The sequence below is a fragment of the Cricetulus griseus genome, chromosome 8, assembly GCF_003668045.3.
Source record: "Cricetulus griseus strain 17A/GY chromosome 8, alternate assembly CriGri-PICRH-1.0, whole genome shotgun sequence".
In the NCBI taxonomy this organism is placed as follows: domain Eukaryota; kingdom Metazoa; phylum Chordata; class Mammalia; order Rodentia; family Cricetidae; genus Cricetulus; species Cricetulus griseus.
In genome coordinates, this window is record NC_048601.1 from 31,550,512 (window position 1) to 31,565,082 (window position 14,571).

General features: G+C 44.6%; 1 protein-coding gene and 1 long non-coding RNA gene across 5 annotated transcripts in view; one reads left to right on the forward strand and one right to left on the reverse strand.

Moving 5' to 3' along the window:
• The window catches only part of LOC118237962, an 87,684-nt gene extending 80,640 nt beyond the window's left edge, over positions 1–7,044 (forward strand). Inside the window, exon 3 of the long non-coding RNA XR_004771104.1 lies at positions 6,566–7,044. This is a non-coding gene — a long non-coding RNA (uncharacterized LOC118237962). The remainder of the gene's footprint in view (positions 1–6,565) is intronic.
• Mtmr14 (myotubularin related protein 14) overlaps positions 1–7,659 on the reverse strand; it is a 44,374-nt gene extending 36,715 nt beyond the window's left edge. For 3 of the 4 annotated variants that reach the window (XM_027429068.2, XM_027429070.2, XM_027429069.2), the window contains exons 1-2: positions 7,384–7,659; positions 4,733–4,881 (exon numbers count right to left, since the gene is read on the reverse strand). In XM_027429068.2, coding sequence (XP_027284869.1) covers positions 4,733–4,881; positions 7,384–7,539 — 305 coding nt within the window. In that variant the 5' untranslated portion in view covers positions 7,540–7,659. The remainder of the gene's footprint in view (positions 1–4,732; positions 4,882–7,383) is intronic. The other variant, XM_027429067.2, reaches the window with a different exon arrangement.
• Positions 7,660–14,571: the final 6,912 nt, after the last annotated feature.

Here is a 14,571-nt window from a genome sequence, read left to right on the forward strand (position 1 = left end):
AGGGTTAGGAACACTTGTCAGAACTGATGTGGCAATGGTATTTTCTGTTTTAATTGTTTTTGTGTTATGTTTTTAAGCCCCTTTAAAGGATTGTTTGTGGGGGGGTGGGAGAGAGGAAAAGGAGGTGAAGGGAAAGAACGAATATGAACATGCAGGCATACATCTTGGTGCCTGGAGGTCAGAGGACAATTCTGAAGAGGTTGTTTGTGGTTTTATTTTGTTTACAATATATGAAACATAGCTTGCCTAAAGATCAGAGTGCAAAGCTAGCCACAGCTATAGAGGCCAGCCAGTGGTGGCACACACCTTTAAACCCAGCACTAAAGAGACAGAGGCAGATGATCTCTGAGTTCAAGGCCACCCTAGGCTACATGAGAGTGAATCAGTCTAAAAGAGTAACAGAGCTCACACCTTTGATCCCAGTACTTGGGATGACACGCCTTTAATTCCAGCACTAAGGAGGTGGAGACAGGAGGGATATGGCTGGGCAGAGAGACGAATATAAGGCGGGAGGAGACAAGAACTCACTGCAATCTGAGCAGTCTGAGATTCAGTGGATGGCCTCTTTGGTCTGAGCATTGGTAGAAGTGAGAACTCAAGTGTCTGGCTGCTTTGCTTCTCTGATCTTCAGCTTTAACCTCATATCTGTTTCTGGGTTTTCCTCATTTGTGCTAAAGTAGTTCTCTCCTAATACCTTGTTTTTGAGGGAGGTTCTTGTTATTTCTGCTGCTATGCTATATAACAGTTTCTGCTCAATTCCGTCTTCACTTCCTATCTTGCTATAGGAGCTCTAGGATTTTAAACACTAAGTCCCCACATCTGGCTTTTTAACACAGGCTCAAAGGATTGAATTCAGGTTGTCAGGAGTGTAAAAGAAGTGTTTTTTACCTGCTCAGTCATCGTACACTATGCTCAGAGCTGGTCTGGAACTCAAAGCAATCATATCTCAGCCTTCACAGTGAACCAGTAATCCCAGCTAAAGTCCACAGTTTTAACCACTATTCCTTTCTACCTCACCTGTACTTTTCCCCAAAGAGCTCTGGCTCTTTGTAGACTGCCACTGCTTATTTTACACCCACCAAGCTTGAGGATGAGGATTTCACGAGTGAGGCTTCATCTATTGGATTCTTAGGGTCCACCACACTGAGGCAGCTCAGCAAACATTCAGAGAAAACCCTCTGGCCTTCCTGGACAGAGGATGGGCAGAATTGGGGAGGTTAACTAGACCAAGCCACTTCCTGAATCTAGTGTACCATGCTTATTAGTGTCACATTAATACTTAGGAAGCATGTAGTCCTATTTCTTACTATCCAGTTGTATTCAAACTCTCTTCCCTTCAACAAATAATCACTGCCTACTAAATGTAATGTAATGATCGTGCAAGAGGTGAAAAGTAACTACAAACTAAACAGGACACTTGGACATTTGCTTGCAATACCCAGCAATGTAAGACAAGAGGATTCTGAGGCCAAGATCAGCCTGAACAACTTAGCCAAGATCTCATCTCAAAAAGAAAAAAAGGGGGCTGGAGAGATGGATCCATGATTCAGAGCATTATGGCTATTCCAGAAGACCTAAGTTCAGTTCCCAACATCCATATTAGGAAGTTCACAACCACATGGAAGCTCCAGCAGGGACTGAATGTTTCTGGCCTTCATTGGCACCTGCACGTCAGTGCATATACCTAGACACAGACATAATTTAAAAAATTGTTCAAGGCCCTGGGTTTGACCTTTGCACCGAACACACAACAGGAACCAAAACCAAATTCCAGTAACTCTTTTTCGTGTTCTTTTCCTGGAAAGTGAGACCCTCGTGGACAAGGTGGCAGTAAAGAAAGAAAGGGCAGATAGGTGGACAGAAGGGAATCAATCTGCTTACTGGCTCCTGAGTAAAGGGAAATTGCCTCTTTGGGCTCCAACTTTTTCCTATGTAGAATGGGGGTGATACTATGTTTCATAGTTGACTACAGGACTTAAATAAGCTGGTGTGTGAAATCCTAACACATGACAATCAGTAGGCAATCAAGAAATATTACTGCTCTTACCCCCTCAAGGTAGGATCCCATAGTCCAGGCTTCTTTCAGACTTACCTTGTAGCCAAGATTGATGGAGTCATTTCTCTCCTGCTACCTTGTAGGTCCCGGGAATAAGACTCAGGTCCTCAGGCTTAGCAGCAAAATCCTTTACCCAATGAACCATCTCACCAACCCTGACCCCTGACCTTGAACTTCTCATGCCCTTGCCTCCACTTCCAAAGCTCTGGGATTACAAGCATGCACCACAACGGCCAGTTTATAGAGCCCTAGGGACTGAACCCAGGGATTTCATCTATGCTAAAAACAAGTACTCTAACAACTGAGCTATATCAGCCCCTGCAGAGTCTTCTGAGGCTAGAACGAATAAGCACTGAACATGTTTCTTTCATTTCAGGACAAACAACCAATCATACCTGACAGCTTATTAGAGAATGCTGAATCCTGGTCCCAACTCTGAGGCAGTGAATCAGATTCTGCAGTAAAAAGACCCCTTGGTGGTTCACTTACAAAGTTGAGGTGTTGAGCTAAGCTTAACATTTGAATGCTATCATAGGACAGAGTTTAAGTGCCAAATAGTACTGATAAGAGTAGGAAAGGGCAGAAGAAAAGTAAATGAGCTGTTCAGAAACAGTAATTTGGGCAAAGGCATGGTTGTAGATACTTAGAAGTCTACCACTTGGGTGATATAAGCAGAAGGCCCATGAGTTCAAGGGCCTTGGTTACATAGAGGACAATGTGATAGTGAAGAGACAGAGAGGGCATGTGAGAGATAGACACAGGCTTACTGACCAGTTTAAAGGACTATAAAAGATAAGTTTCCCTACTCCTGGAAGGGATGTTAGGAAGAGAAGAACTAAGAAAGGTGCTATAACAAAGCACAGCCAGAGATGCCCAGGGAGGGTGCGAGTTCTGGGATCTTCACAGAAGAGTAATATACTAACTTTTCAAGGGCATCAAGAGATGGGCACTCTTCTAGATAACCTTTCACACATGAGGAAAACAAAGCCTTCACTCTTAAACTCCTCTGCTTGTAAACCATCTCTCACCACATCTGGCTACAGAATATAAGGCATCTAGGGAACTCTGAGAATGCAGAATGTGGAAACTTCGGTTTAGAAGGTCCAAGAGGGAATCCTATAATCTGTACTCTTCATTAGTGGGCAGGTGTTACTAATGAAAAGCACTAACACCCTTACATGTCCCAAAAGTCCACACACCTTGGTGATGATCAAGATGCTACAATGACTTAAGCATGGAGACTCACACCTGTGATCTCAGCACTGAGGCAGAGAGTAAAGATAAAGACCAGCTAGGACTACAATGTAAAACCTGTCTCAAAGCAAAATAGGAGAAGGGAATGGCAAGAAAAGCAGGAAGGGATGCAGGGAAAGAAGGAAGGAGAGAGGAAGGGAAAGGCAGGGGACAAGAAAGAAAAAGCCTATGCAAAAGTTGCTCCTAAAACTTTGGGGGAAACACTACTCACCCTTCCTTCCAAACCCTGTTGCAAGGCTCTTTATCACGAAGTTGTCTCAAACACACAGGGAGGATTAACCATCCTCCAAGTTTGCCTACAGCAGCACTTCACACTTACCACACATGAATTTAGGCATGTTGGTATGCTGTGATTTCTGACCCACTGGCTCTAGAGCCACAAAGACCACTCTTCTCCCAAGGTCTTAGACAAATGGCCTTGCTTTGAACAACAGGAGCCAACCCATCACCCTTCATCCACAGGGCTAAGACTACATAGCAGCTCCTGGAACTTAAGATAAACAGCAAGCAGGGAACTTAGATGAAGAAACTGGGAGCAAACACGGAGTCTCAGTGTTATGCTAAAGAACCACAACCCTTTCCTGACTACCTAATGAGAGACTCCTGTGGTCGGTGCTTCAAGTCTCTTCTGCTCTGAACTGTTAATCTATGTGTAAGTCTGTGTAAGACCTTAGTGTACACATGATAGCTCTTATACATCAGGCTTGCATTAGCACCATTTATCATCAGGGACAGCACTATCCACTTTTCTAGAATTTTAATTAGTCCTTGCAAACCTTAATTAAAAGGCCGGGAATTACCAAAGAAAGTCTAAGGACAAAGAGGGTGAATAACTTGCCTAGGGTTAGTTACACAGTCAGAAAATGGACAACCAGGATGTTAACTCAAGCAGTGTGACCTTAGGTTCTTAGAAACACATGGCAAACACTCTTAAGTCTGTTTTTAAATATGGACATGGTGGCATAAGCCTGTAATGCCAGCACTTAGGTGGTGGAGGCAGGAGGATCAGAAGTTAAACATCATTCCTTTGACTTCACAATTAGCTCATGACCAACTCAGGCTACACGATACTCTACCTCAATAAAATGCAATCAATCTTGATATGTCATCATTCCTTCTAACTACACCTATTAAAGACAAACAAAGATGACACTGAGGTTCTTTCAGAGAAGTGAAGTATTATGTCGGTTGTCCTAGGTCAGTAAAGTCGAACAGGAGTAAAAGAGGAATCCAGGGATATGACTCTTTACTTCTCATGCTATGCTGCACTACTCTGCCAATCAAACTCAAACTCATAAGTAAATAAAGATGCCAGTAACTCAACACCACCTGGGAAAGAGCATGCCCTGCCCAATTTCCTGACCCTGGGGATGAGCTTCTAAGGTCTACCAGACATGCACAATATGGTCACAGGATGCTCACGTGTCTTTCTCTTTCTCAGAACTCTCATACTCCAGGTATACGATGTGGCGGGGGTAGTGGCCGCAGATATCACCATTCACATTTGGAATCACGCTGAAACAGTAGTCTCGGCCAAATAGCTCCAGACATCTCTTCTCAATGCGTTCAACCTGCATAGAGACAGAGACTTGAGCATGAAGAAGATTCTTGGGTTGTGAGGTCATGAGAATTAAATAGCCCATGACACAAAGAGGCCACTGGAAGTGACAAGTGTTTTTGTGACAATCATTCAATGCTGGGAAGAAACAGGCCCTTCTATGTTAACTCACATTATATGCTTCAGAAAGGTACCTAAACCCATCATCCACACGGCATGTAAAACTGTAGTTTGCCCAGGTGGTGGTACATGCCTTTAGTCCCAGCACTCGGGAAGCAGAGGCAGGTGGATCTCTGAGTTGAAGGCCAGCCTGGTCTACACAGTGAGTTCCAGGACAGAGGTACACAAAGGAAGGTTGTCTTGAAAAAAAAAAAAAAAAAAAAAACCAAACAACAAAACACACACATGCACATAGACTGTATGTAGTCAATACTAGAGAGCGTCTACATAAAATGTAAGAATTCTTTCTAGATGTAGTGGCACATGCCTGTTATCCCAGCACTTGGAAGGCTGAAGCAAGAGGGATAAAAATTCAAGGCCAAGCTGGGCCACATAGTGAGACTTTGTCTCAAAAAAACAAGCAACAGTAACTCTTGCTTTAGGTTACTATAATAGCATTAATACATCCTATTTCTTTGGCACAAGATGACAGCCCCAAGCTAATATTTGAAGCTCTTGTCAGCCAGGCATGGTGGGGCACACCTGCAATCCTAGTACATGGGATGCTGAGGCAGGAGGATGCAGAGTTCAAAGCCAATATATATATATATATATATATATATATATATATATATATGAGAGAGAGAGAGAGAGAGAGAGAGAGAGAGAGCACACGAGCGCAAGACCATGTCTCAACAACTCCTACAAAAATAAAGCAGCTCTAGCAGTCAGCAAAATAAAAGCTGTAGACAGCTGCCTCCTTCCAGGTCATCTGCTTATAAAAGTGAAGGCAAGGCTCCCTCTAAAATTACTCCTTTTGTTCACAATTCAGAGAAAAGCCCGCTAGAAGAAAAGCTTACAACCTGTAACACATCAACTTTGCAAGACACCATGAGGCCCTGAACAGTATTAGGACCAGCTGTGTGAAAGTTAAGGTTCAGCCTGTAAACTCTAATCTTTGGAGAAATTAAGAGGGAGGTGGGATCCGTCAAAAACCACATGCCTCCTGTAACCACTTAAAAGATTCTCCTTGAAGTCAGGTGTGATGGCTCACACCTGTAAGCAGTACTTGGGCTGCCAAGGCAGGAGGATCATTAGTTCCAAGCCATCCTGGGATACATAATGTGAGGCCAAGTCAGGGCCACAGAGAAAGACCATATCTCAAAACAGACAAGATTGGTGATGTATCTCAGGTGGTAAAGTGCATGTCTGGCATGCATAAAAACCTGTGTTCCATCTCCAGCATCAACATAAACCAAGCATGAAGGTGCACACCTGTATAACCCCAGAACTTGAAAGTGGAGACAGGAGGATCAGGAGTGCACGACTTGATTTTGGATACGTAGTGAATTTAAGACCTATCTGAACACACATACATTACAAATTCTAGGATCGGACCACCTGAAATTGTGATTTAAGAGAATCTAAGACCAAGAAATCTTTGCATTTAAGTAGTATCTCAAATTATACCAATTATAATCTGAAAGGTACTTGGTTATCTGGAGTGATAATACCCCATCATTACTGGTCTTTCCTAGGTTACCTCCAAGACTAATAGAAGATGCCACCTACAGCATGTCCCAGCCCCAAGGTAACCTCTGGAGGCCAAACCAGTTTATGGCCCAGTATAGACAAACCCCGATGAGTAAATGTAATGCTAAAGCTGCCACACTGCAATGAGAAGGGGTAGGGTCTACCAGTGCTGATGTAAGCTTGCCTCAATCAGACCAGAATCTTTCAAAGCCTGGTAAGTAGAATAGAGGGAAATTCCAGGGGTGGGGGACGATAGAGGCTTCTTTCTGAAGAAAAGGAACAGAAAGGGAATGTGGGTTGTCTTCTTGCGCTACAGGAAAGGAAAGGGAAGGGCCTAAAGTCACGCTGGCACCTTATAAGGAGGCGACACACTCAGCTGCTCGCCGGGCTCCATAAAGCCCCACTACTCCAGATTCCTACTCTGATCTCTGGTCTAGAGGGATTCTCCTCTCCATGTTTACTTCGGTTTTAGACTTTTTTTTTTTTTTTTTTTTTTTTTTAACTGTTGGCAACCCCTTCTAGGCTCATGAAGGGTAGCAATCTTCTCTATTTCCTACAGTATAACCTTTGCACCTGGCCCGCAGTTCCGACCCTTGACCTCCAAAATCCCTGGTCTAAAGCAACCCCCCCCCCCCAAAAGAGCCTTGTGGTCCTCCCTCTTTAAGCCGGACCCTTATCTCCGAGTCCATATCCTGGATAAGTTCCTCTCCTGTGCCTCCCCAGGGCGGTCCCCTTCCCGCTCTCCTCCCATCCCTAGCCGCAGTCTTCCCTCAGTAACTCAAGCACCGGACCAGTTCCAGGTCGCTGCACCTCTGGGGCTCACCTTAGAGCCGCTCGCCCCGCCGCCGTCCCTGGCCCGGTACTGAGTCCGGGAGAACTCCTCCAGCAGCTCCCCAAGCCCCGGCTCCTGAGGCGGCGGGTTGCCCGAAGAGGCGGTGGACCCCGCCTCGGCGGAGGCGGCGGCCCGAGCGCCGGCCATGCCCAGCCTCGCGTCCCCTCAGGGTTTCTTCACCGGGCCCATGGCACCTGAAACTCCGACTCCAGCTCTAAAAAAGCTCCTGAACCGCCTCAGCCGCCGCCTTCTTCTTCCACTTCCGGCCCCGCCCCACCTCTCCGGATGTTTACTCCTGCCACGGCCAATCAGAGCCCAGGCTCGTACCCGGCCCACAGGTTCCCCGGCCCACCCCTGACGCGGAGGGATCCAAGTGGTCTCTCGGCGGGGGCCGCGCTCCGTCCAAGGGGTTTCCCCAGGGGAAGCCGGGCTAAACCATTGCGGCTGCCGGAGGGGGGGACAGCGGGAACCACTGCAAAGCAGAGGAGACAGAAAACCGACTTCGTCCGATTTGGTGCTGGCAGCCAGGATGACAAAAGCTGCAAATATTTAAACAGCGTTTCAAACGACACTTGTTTTCCACTGCTCATCTAGACGTCTCTGCGAATATAGCGCGGTCTGTCATCATCCTATATATTGAGGAAGGTGTCTGAAAATTGCCTTACTTTTTTTTTTCTTTAAAAAGATTTGTCCAGCTCCTGCCAGTAGGCAAACGTCAGACGATGAAGCAGGAGGATTACGAGTTTGAGACCAGCCTGAACTACACCTTAAAAAGAAAAGGATATTTCAAATGTTTGCAAAAATGTAGATCATAGAATAAGCGCTCCCCCCCCCACCCCCCAAAAAAGAATAAAATAGGCCGGGCGTTGGTGGTGCACTCCTTTAATCCCAGCACTCTGGAGGGAGAGGCACGAGTTCTGTGAGTTCGAGGTCAGCCTGGTCTACAGAATGCGTTCCAGGACAGACTCCAAAGCAATATAGAGAAACCCTGTCTCCCCCCGCCAAATTTTTTAAATAAATAAATACATATTTTCTTAGATTTGTAAGCAATCTAAGAGAAACAAAGAAAAAATCACAACCCCCACTGATTGTCAGTCTCTCCTCACCCCCAACTAGAGATCCCAACTAGGATCTCTGTCCTGACTTCTAATACTGTAAATTACCTTTGACTTTTTGGCACCTTAGTCGAATAGAATCAAAATAGGTAGTTTTGTTTTTAGTCACTTGTCTTATACATTATGATGATTTTTTTCTTTTCTTTCTTTTTTGGTTTTTCGAGCTTTGGAGCCTATCCTGGCACTTGCTCTGGAGACCAGGCTGGCCTCGAACTCACAGAGATCCGCCTGCCTCTGCCTCCCAAGTGCTGGGATTAAAGGCGTGCATCACCAACGCCCGCCTATGATGATTATTCTTGCTGCCAACTTGGGAAAGGGACCCTCAATTGGGTAATTGCCTCCATCCGATTAAGGCTGACCTATGGGCGTGTCTATGAGGAATTTTCTTGACTGCTAGTTGGTGGAGAAGGGCTTTGCCTATGGAGGAAGGTGCCAGCCTTGAACAGGTGGTGCTGAGCTGTGTAAGAAAGCAGGCTGAGCAAACCATGGGAATCAAGGAGATAAGTAAGCGGTGTTTCTCCATGGCCTCTGCTTCAGTTCCTGCCTCCAGGTTCTTGCTTGAGTTCCTGTTCTAAGATCCCTTAAATATGGACTGTGACATGAAAGTGTAAGCCTAATAAATGCCTTCTCAAGTTGCTTTTGATCAGAATGTTTTTATCATAGACACAAAAAAACTAATTAGAACACTGTCTTTAAGATTTGCCTGGCTGTTCACAATGACACACACCTGTGATTGCAGCCTTCAGACAGCTGAGGCAAAAGGATAAATGAAAGTTGAAGACCAGCTGAGCTACAGTGAAAGCCTCTGTCTCAAAAAACTCTGTTGCTATGAGTTATTTTGTAGCTATTTTTGGTAAAAACATACATATGTTAGGTATATTTTTGGTAAGCATAATATATATGCCACCTCACCAACCCTACTTTTAGCAATTCTGATGAAAATGTAGTGATATCTTATTGGGCTTTAAAGAAAATCAATTCCTCCCCCTCCTTCCCTCCCTTCTTCCATTCCATGGGGTCTCATGTAGCCCACGATGACCTTGAGCTCTGTGTTAGATGAGGATTGCCTTAAACTCTTGGCCTCTACCTCTTGAGTAGATGCATGCATGTACTCTATCTGGAGCCTTTTGTGGATCAAACCTAAGGCTTGGGCATGATAGGCAAACACTCTACTGACTGAGCTTCACCCCAGATCCTCTTTTCTTTTAATTTTGGGGACAGAATCTCACCATATTACCCAGACTGGCCATACACTATGGGGCTCTAGGAATCTCCTTGTCTCAGTCCCTAGATAAGGACTGAATCTGACCCAAAATTAAGTTTATTTATTGAAATATAGAATACATACCCATGAACAACCCAGGTTAGTTATACTTGTTAAGGACTGATGACAACTTATAAAATCCCCCCAAGACATTGAGTGTTTATAGCACCCCAGAAGGCGCTCCCAGTCTTCCACCAGCCAGCCTCACTCATCTCCACCCCCAGAGGGCCACTGATTTGCTTTCTGTCACTAGAAGTTCCTATAAATGGAATCAGACAACGTGTCCTCTCCTGCATCTGGCTTCTTGGGCAGAGTTAATTTTGGTTTTAATTTGCATATCCCTGATTAATGAAGCTGATCACCTTTTCCATATTTATTGCTCATTTGAATATTTTCTCTTGGGTGCTTGTAAACATCTTTTGCCCATTTTTCTTTCTTTCTCCTCCTCCTTCTCCCCACCCCCCCTTCATTTTGTTTTGTTTCTTTGGGGATCCTGGGCATAGACTCACTATGCATTCCAGATTGGCCTGGAATTCACTATGTAGTCCAGGCTAGCATATGCCTATCACTCCAGCATTCAGGAGGCTGGGGCAAGAGGATTGAGAGTTACTGTCTGCCTAGAATACCCAGAGAGTTCTGGGCTAACGTTCAGGTGCCTCTATGTCTAGTTCCCCACTGTTTTCTAAAGTTGCCTTTAAAGGGTTTTTGAAATGGGAGTCCCTTGTATATCAGACTGGCATCAAACTCACTATGTAACTGAGGATAACCTTGAACTCCCGATCCTCCAGCCTCCACCACTACACCTGTTATGCAATACTGGGCATGGAACCCAGGATTGGTAGGCAATCACTCAGCCAATGAGTTACATCCAGCCCCTGAAGTTTTGTACTTAGTGTAAACTAGAAGTAAAAGAATTTCTTTTTTCCTTTTTGGACAAGTTGCTCCACCATTCCTGCCCCCCATGGTCCTTTCCCTCTTTCTCTCTTTTTAGATGTATTTATTTTTATTTTATGTGCATTGGTGTTTTGCCATGGATGTCAGTTTCTGGGGGACCCCAGAACAGGAACAGGAATCATACAGTTGTGAGCTGCCAAGTGGGTGCTGGGAATTGAACCTGGGTCCTGTGGAAGAGCACTCACCTCCCACCCCTACCCCCATCCCCACTCTCTGCCACCATGGACCTTTCCCAATTTCTATCTCTTCTATATACCTCGAATTGGAAAAATCTGTCCCTGAACCTGGTTCTTTTTGTAGCTAGCATCAAGCAGCTCAATAAGCCCTTTTATTTTAGAGATCTTTCAATATCAAAAGTTTTATTTTTAACATTTTTTTACAAGAATACCTAATCAATTTAAAGAAACTGATTGAAAAAGTATCTCCTTTTGTTGTAAGTCAGGAGTGACCTGTTTTTAAAATCATCACATGTGGATGTAAATGTCTTTGCATAGGCCCTTTCTTCTCATTAAGATTCAAACAAGGAACAGTACATGGTCTCTCACTTTTAGTTCCAACCCTTGAGAGATGGAGGCAGGAGGATTGCTCTGAGTTTGACTCCAGTCTGGGCTACAGAATGGGTTTCAGGACAACCTAAGCTTCAGAATGAGATTCTCTTAAAACTAACTTCAAACAAGTATTTCATTTTCAGCCCTTTCAATCAGACACCATAACGATGCCCAGCAAGAACTCCATTGACATTCACAACTTCCATTTAAGGAAGGAGTGAAAGTAGCGGAGAAAGATGCTGTATCTGGAGCACAGACAAGAATATTGTGGCCTTTGAGCCTGGAGTGCCTTGTAGTCTCTCAAGTTTCCAGACTTTACGAACAAATGGTTCATCTATCTACAAGTATTCCTACCAGTACCTTCCCAATGAGAATGGTCAGCATCTTTGAGCTTACCTCCACCTGCCTCCATGCTGCACCTGCTCCCCTGCACTGAAGCCATTCAAAGAAGCCCAAAGCATTGGAGAATCAGTGACCTTCCAGGTCCACAAGAGGGGAAACTCCAGACGTCTTTTGAGGGCTGCTGTGTCCCTGGGACTGACAAGAAAGTCTAGGTCCTTTAGAGGTATATCTGGCATGGACATGACCCAAAACTAAAGTTAGAGAGGATTGTTTTGTGCTTAATAAAACCGTATCCAGAAAAATGTTACTGTTCTCTGTTACTGATTTAGAAGCATGGTCTTACTCTGTAGCTCAGGTTTGGCCTCAGCCTTGAGCTGATTCTACGGTCTTAGTCTCCCAAGACCTGGAATTACAGGTGTGAGCCGCCAATGTTTCTCTGTCTCTCTCTCTCTCTGTCTCTCTGCCTCTCTCTGTCTCTTCTCCCTCTCCTCTCTCCCCCCCTCTCTTTCTCTCAAAAGGTTTTCAGCACAAAGCTTACACAAACAAAATGCAACAATGAAACCCCACAGGTGAGTGTCATGGGATGCACCTGTAATCCCAGAATCTAAGAGGCTGAGGCAGAAAGAAAGTTTCAGGGCACCTTGGCTGTCAGTGGCAAGCTGCTATCTGAAAAACTAAAAAAAAATCCAAACAAGCTTCAAAATTGCATTCAATGCATCTCCCAAATTTCTAACTCTATTTCCAAACATTTTCCTTGTCTTTCAGTTTTAGGTATTTTTGTTTGTTTTGCTTCATTGTTTGTTTTGAGACAGAGTCTCCTGTTCTCCTGGTTAGACATAACTCCCAAAGTAGCCAACAATGACCTTGAACTTCTGACCTGCTTGCCTCTGCCTCCTGAGTGCCAAATTATAGGCATGCACCATCATGTTTTTATGTGGTTCTGGGGATCAAGCTAAGGATTCTGTGCATGCTAGGCAATCACTAAATGAGCTACATCCCTAGCCTCTCCTTTCTTTCTCTCTTCCTCCAGCTTCCTCCCTCCCTCCTTCCTTCCCTACCTCCTTCCTTCTTTATTTCTGTGTGTACGTGACATTTGCATTGTGTGATGTCTTTTTCTGTGTTTATTCTTTAGAGAGTCCATAAAGCAAATGTTTTCTCCAGAGAGGCAGCACCTGGGATGCTGACCTGGGCCAGGATTTTCGGAGAGTGAAGCATCTGACCAGTGTCTTACACTATTTCTGAGGTTGCTCACAAGACTCGGGTGCTCTTAGTTTGATTCAGCCCTTTTAAAGCTCTCTGTTATTAGCTTACTACTGATAATACAAAAATCAAAATGGGGCTGGCAAAATGTCTCAATGTGTAAAGTTGCTTGCTACCAAGCCTGACGACCTGAGTTTGATCCCCAGGACCCACATAGTAGAAGCCAACCAATTTCAACAAGTTGTTTTCTGACCTCCCCATGCACCAGGGCACACACTCACAACTAAATAAATGGGAAAATGTGGGGTTTTTTGGCTTTTTTTTGAGACAGTCACACTGTGTCGCTCTGGATGTCCTTAAACTCACTATGTAGACCAGGTTGGCCTCTGCCTTCTCAGTGCTCAAATGAAAAGTATGCACAACCATGCCTGAAGAAATAATGTATTTTAAAAAGTCAAAATGGTTGCAGACTGGTCAACATAGTCTTAGAGATTTTCCTGGCAGGAATAAACTGCCACACAGACATCATCTGCAGAACTGAGTTCACCAGATAGAACAATTTTTTGGAATCTTAAACTATTTTGCAAGGGTGGAGAAGAACTATATTTTCCAGTTTGCCTCTTGACTTGATCATTCCAATGAATTTATAAAATTTACAGCCACCCTGGTTGTGTGGAGGAGCTGGGGGGAAGAGGGTCTCTGCAAACAACATGGCCAGCAAAGCAATAATCTGCATGAGGCAAAAAGGAAGTCTGCTTAGCACTACTGGTAACTAGTGTTCATTCAAACTTCAAGAGCCTGACACTGTTTTTTTTAGGCATATTAAAGCCCAGCCCAATTTTGGAAAAAAGTTTCCTGGTGATAATGAACTCAATCCCATGTTTGTAAAAGAAAGCTTAAGGCATGACTACATCGAAACTCTTTGTAAAATACATGTGACCTCTTCCATAAAGATGGGATCTATTGGCAGAGAAACTACGCTTAAGGGTCTAGAGAGGATGACTGAGATAAACGTTAAGTCTGTGGGAGTCAGGTGTGGCCTGGCCATACCGATAGCCCAGAGGTCACCAGGATATTAACCACATCCATCCCCAGCCACATCCTTTCCCAGAAAACAGCTTATACACCTCTTGAAGAGACAACCCTGCATACTTAATCTGTAAGTGCAAGGATCTCGAGCCCTCCACACCTGGTTTGCGTCAGGTGCAGAATACTGGATTTGCCTCAGGCTTACCCAACTGCCTCCAAGATGCAAGATGAAGCAGCTGTCTCTTACAAGACCCAAGATCACCTTCCCTTGGTGGGATTGCTGGTTCTGTGTGACTGAGCCTGCACTTTGCAAGGTGCCAGTTTATTCTGCACCTGTGTAAAACTATCTTCACTTTTATCTGACCTCTGTTTATGCTGTGTTTATCAGCTTCTCCCACAGAAGTCATTTTTTGCCAGTTTTTTTAGCCATACATTTTTCTTCACTCCCCTTCCCTCCTCCCCTCTCCCCTTCTACCCTCCCATTATTGCCCATGCTCCCAATTTCAGAAGATCTTGTCTTATTTTCTACCTCCTAGGTAGATCCATGTATGGCGCTCTTAGGTTCTCTGCTGTTGTGGCCCGTAGTCTGGTTGTCCTTTGCTTTATGTCTAATATCCACCTACGAGTGCGTACATATTATATTTGTCTTTCTGAGTCTGGATTACCTCACTCAGGATGGCTTTCTCTAGTTCTGTCCATTTGCCGGCAAATTTCACGATGTCACTGT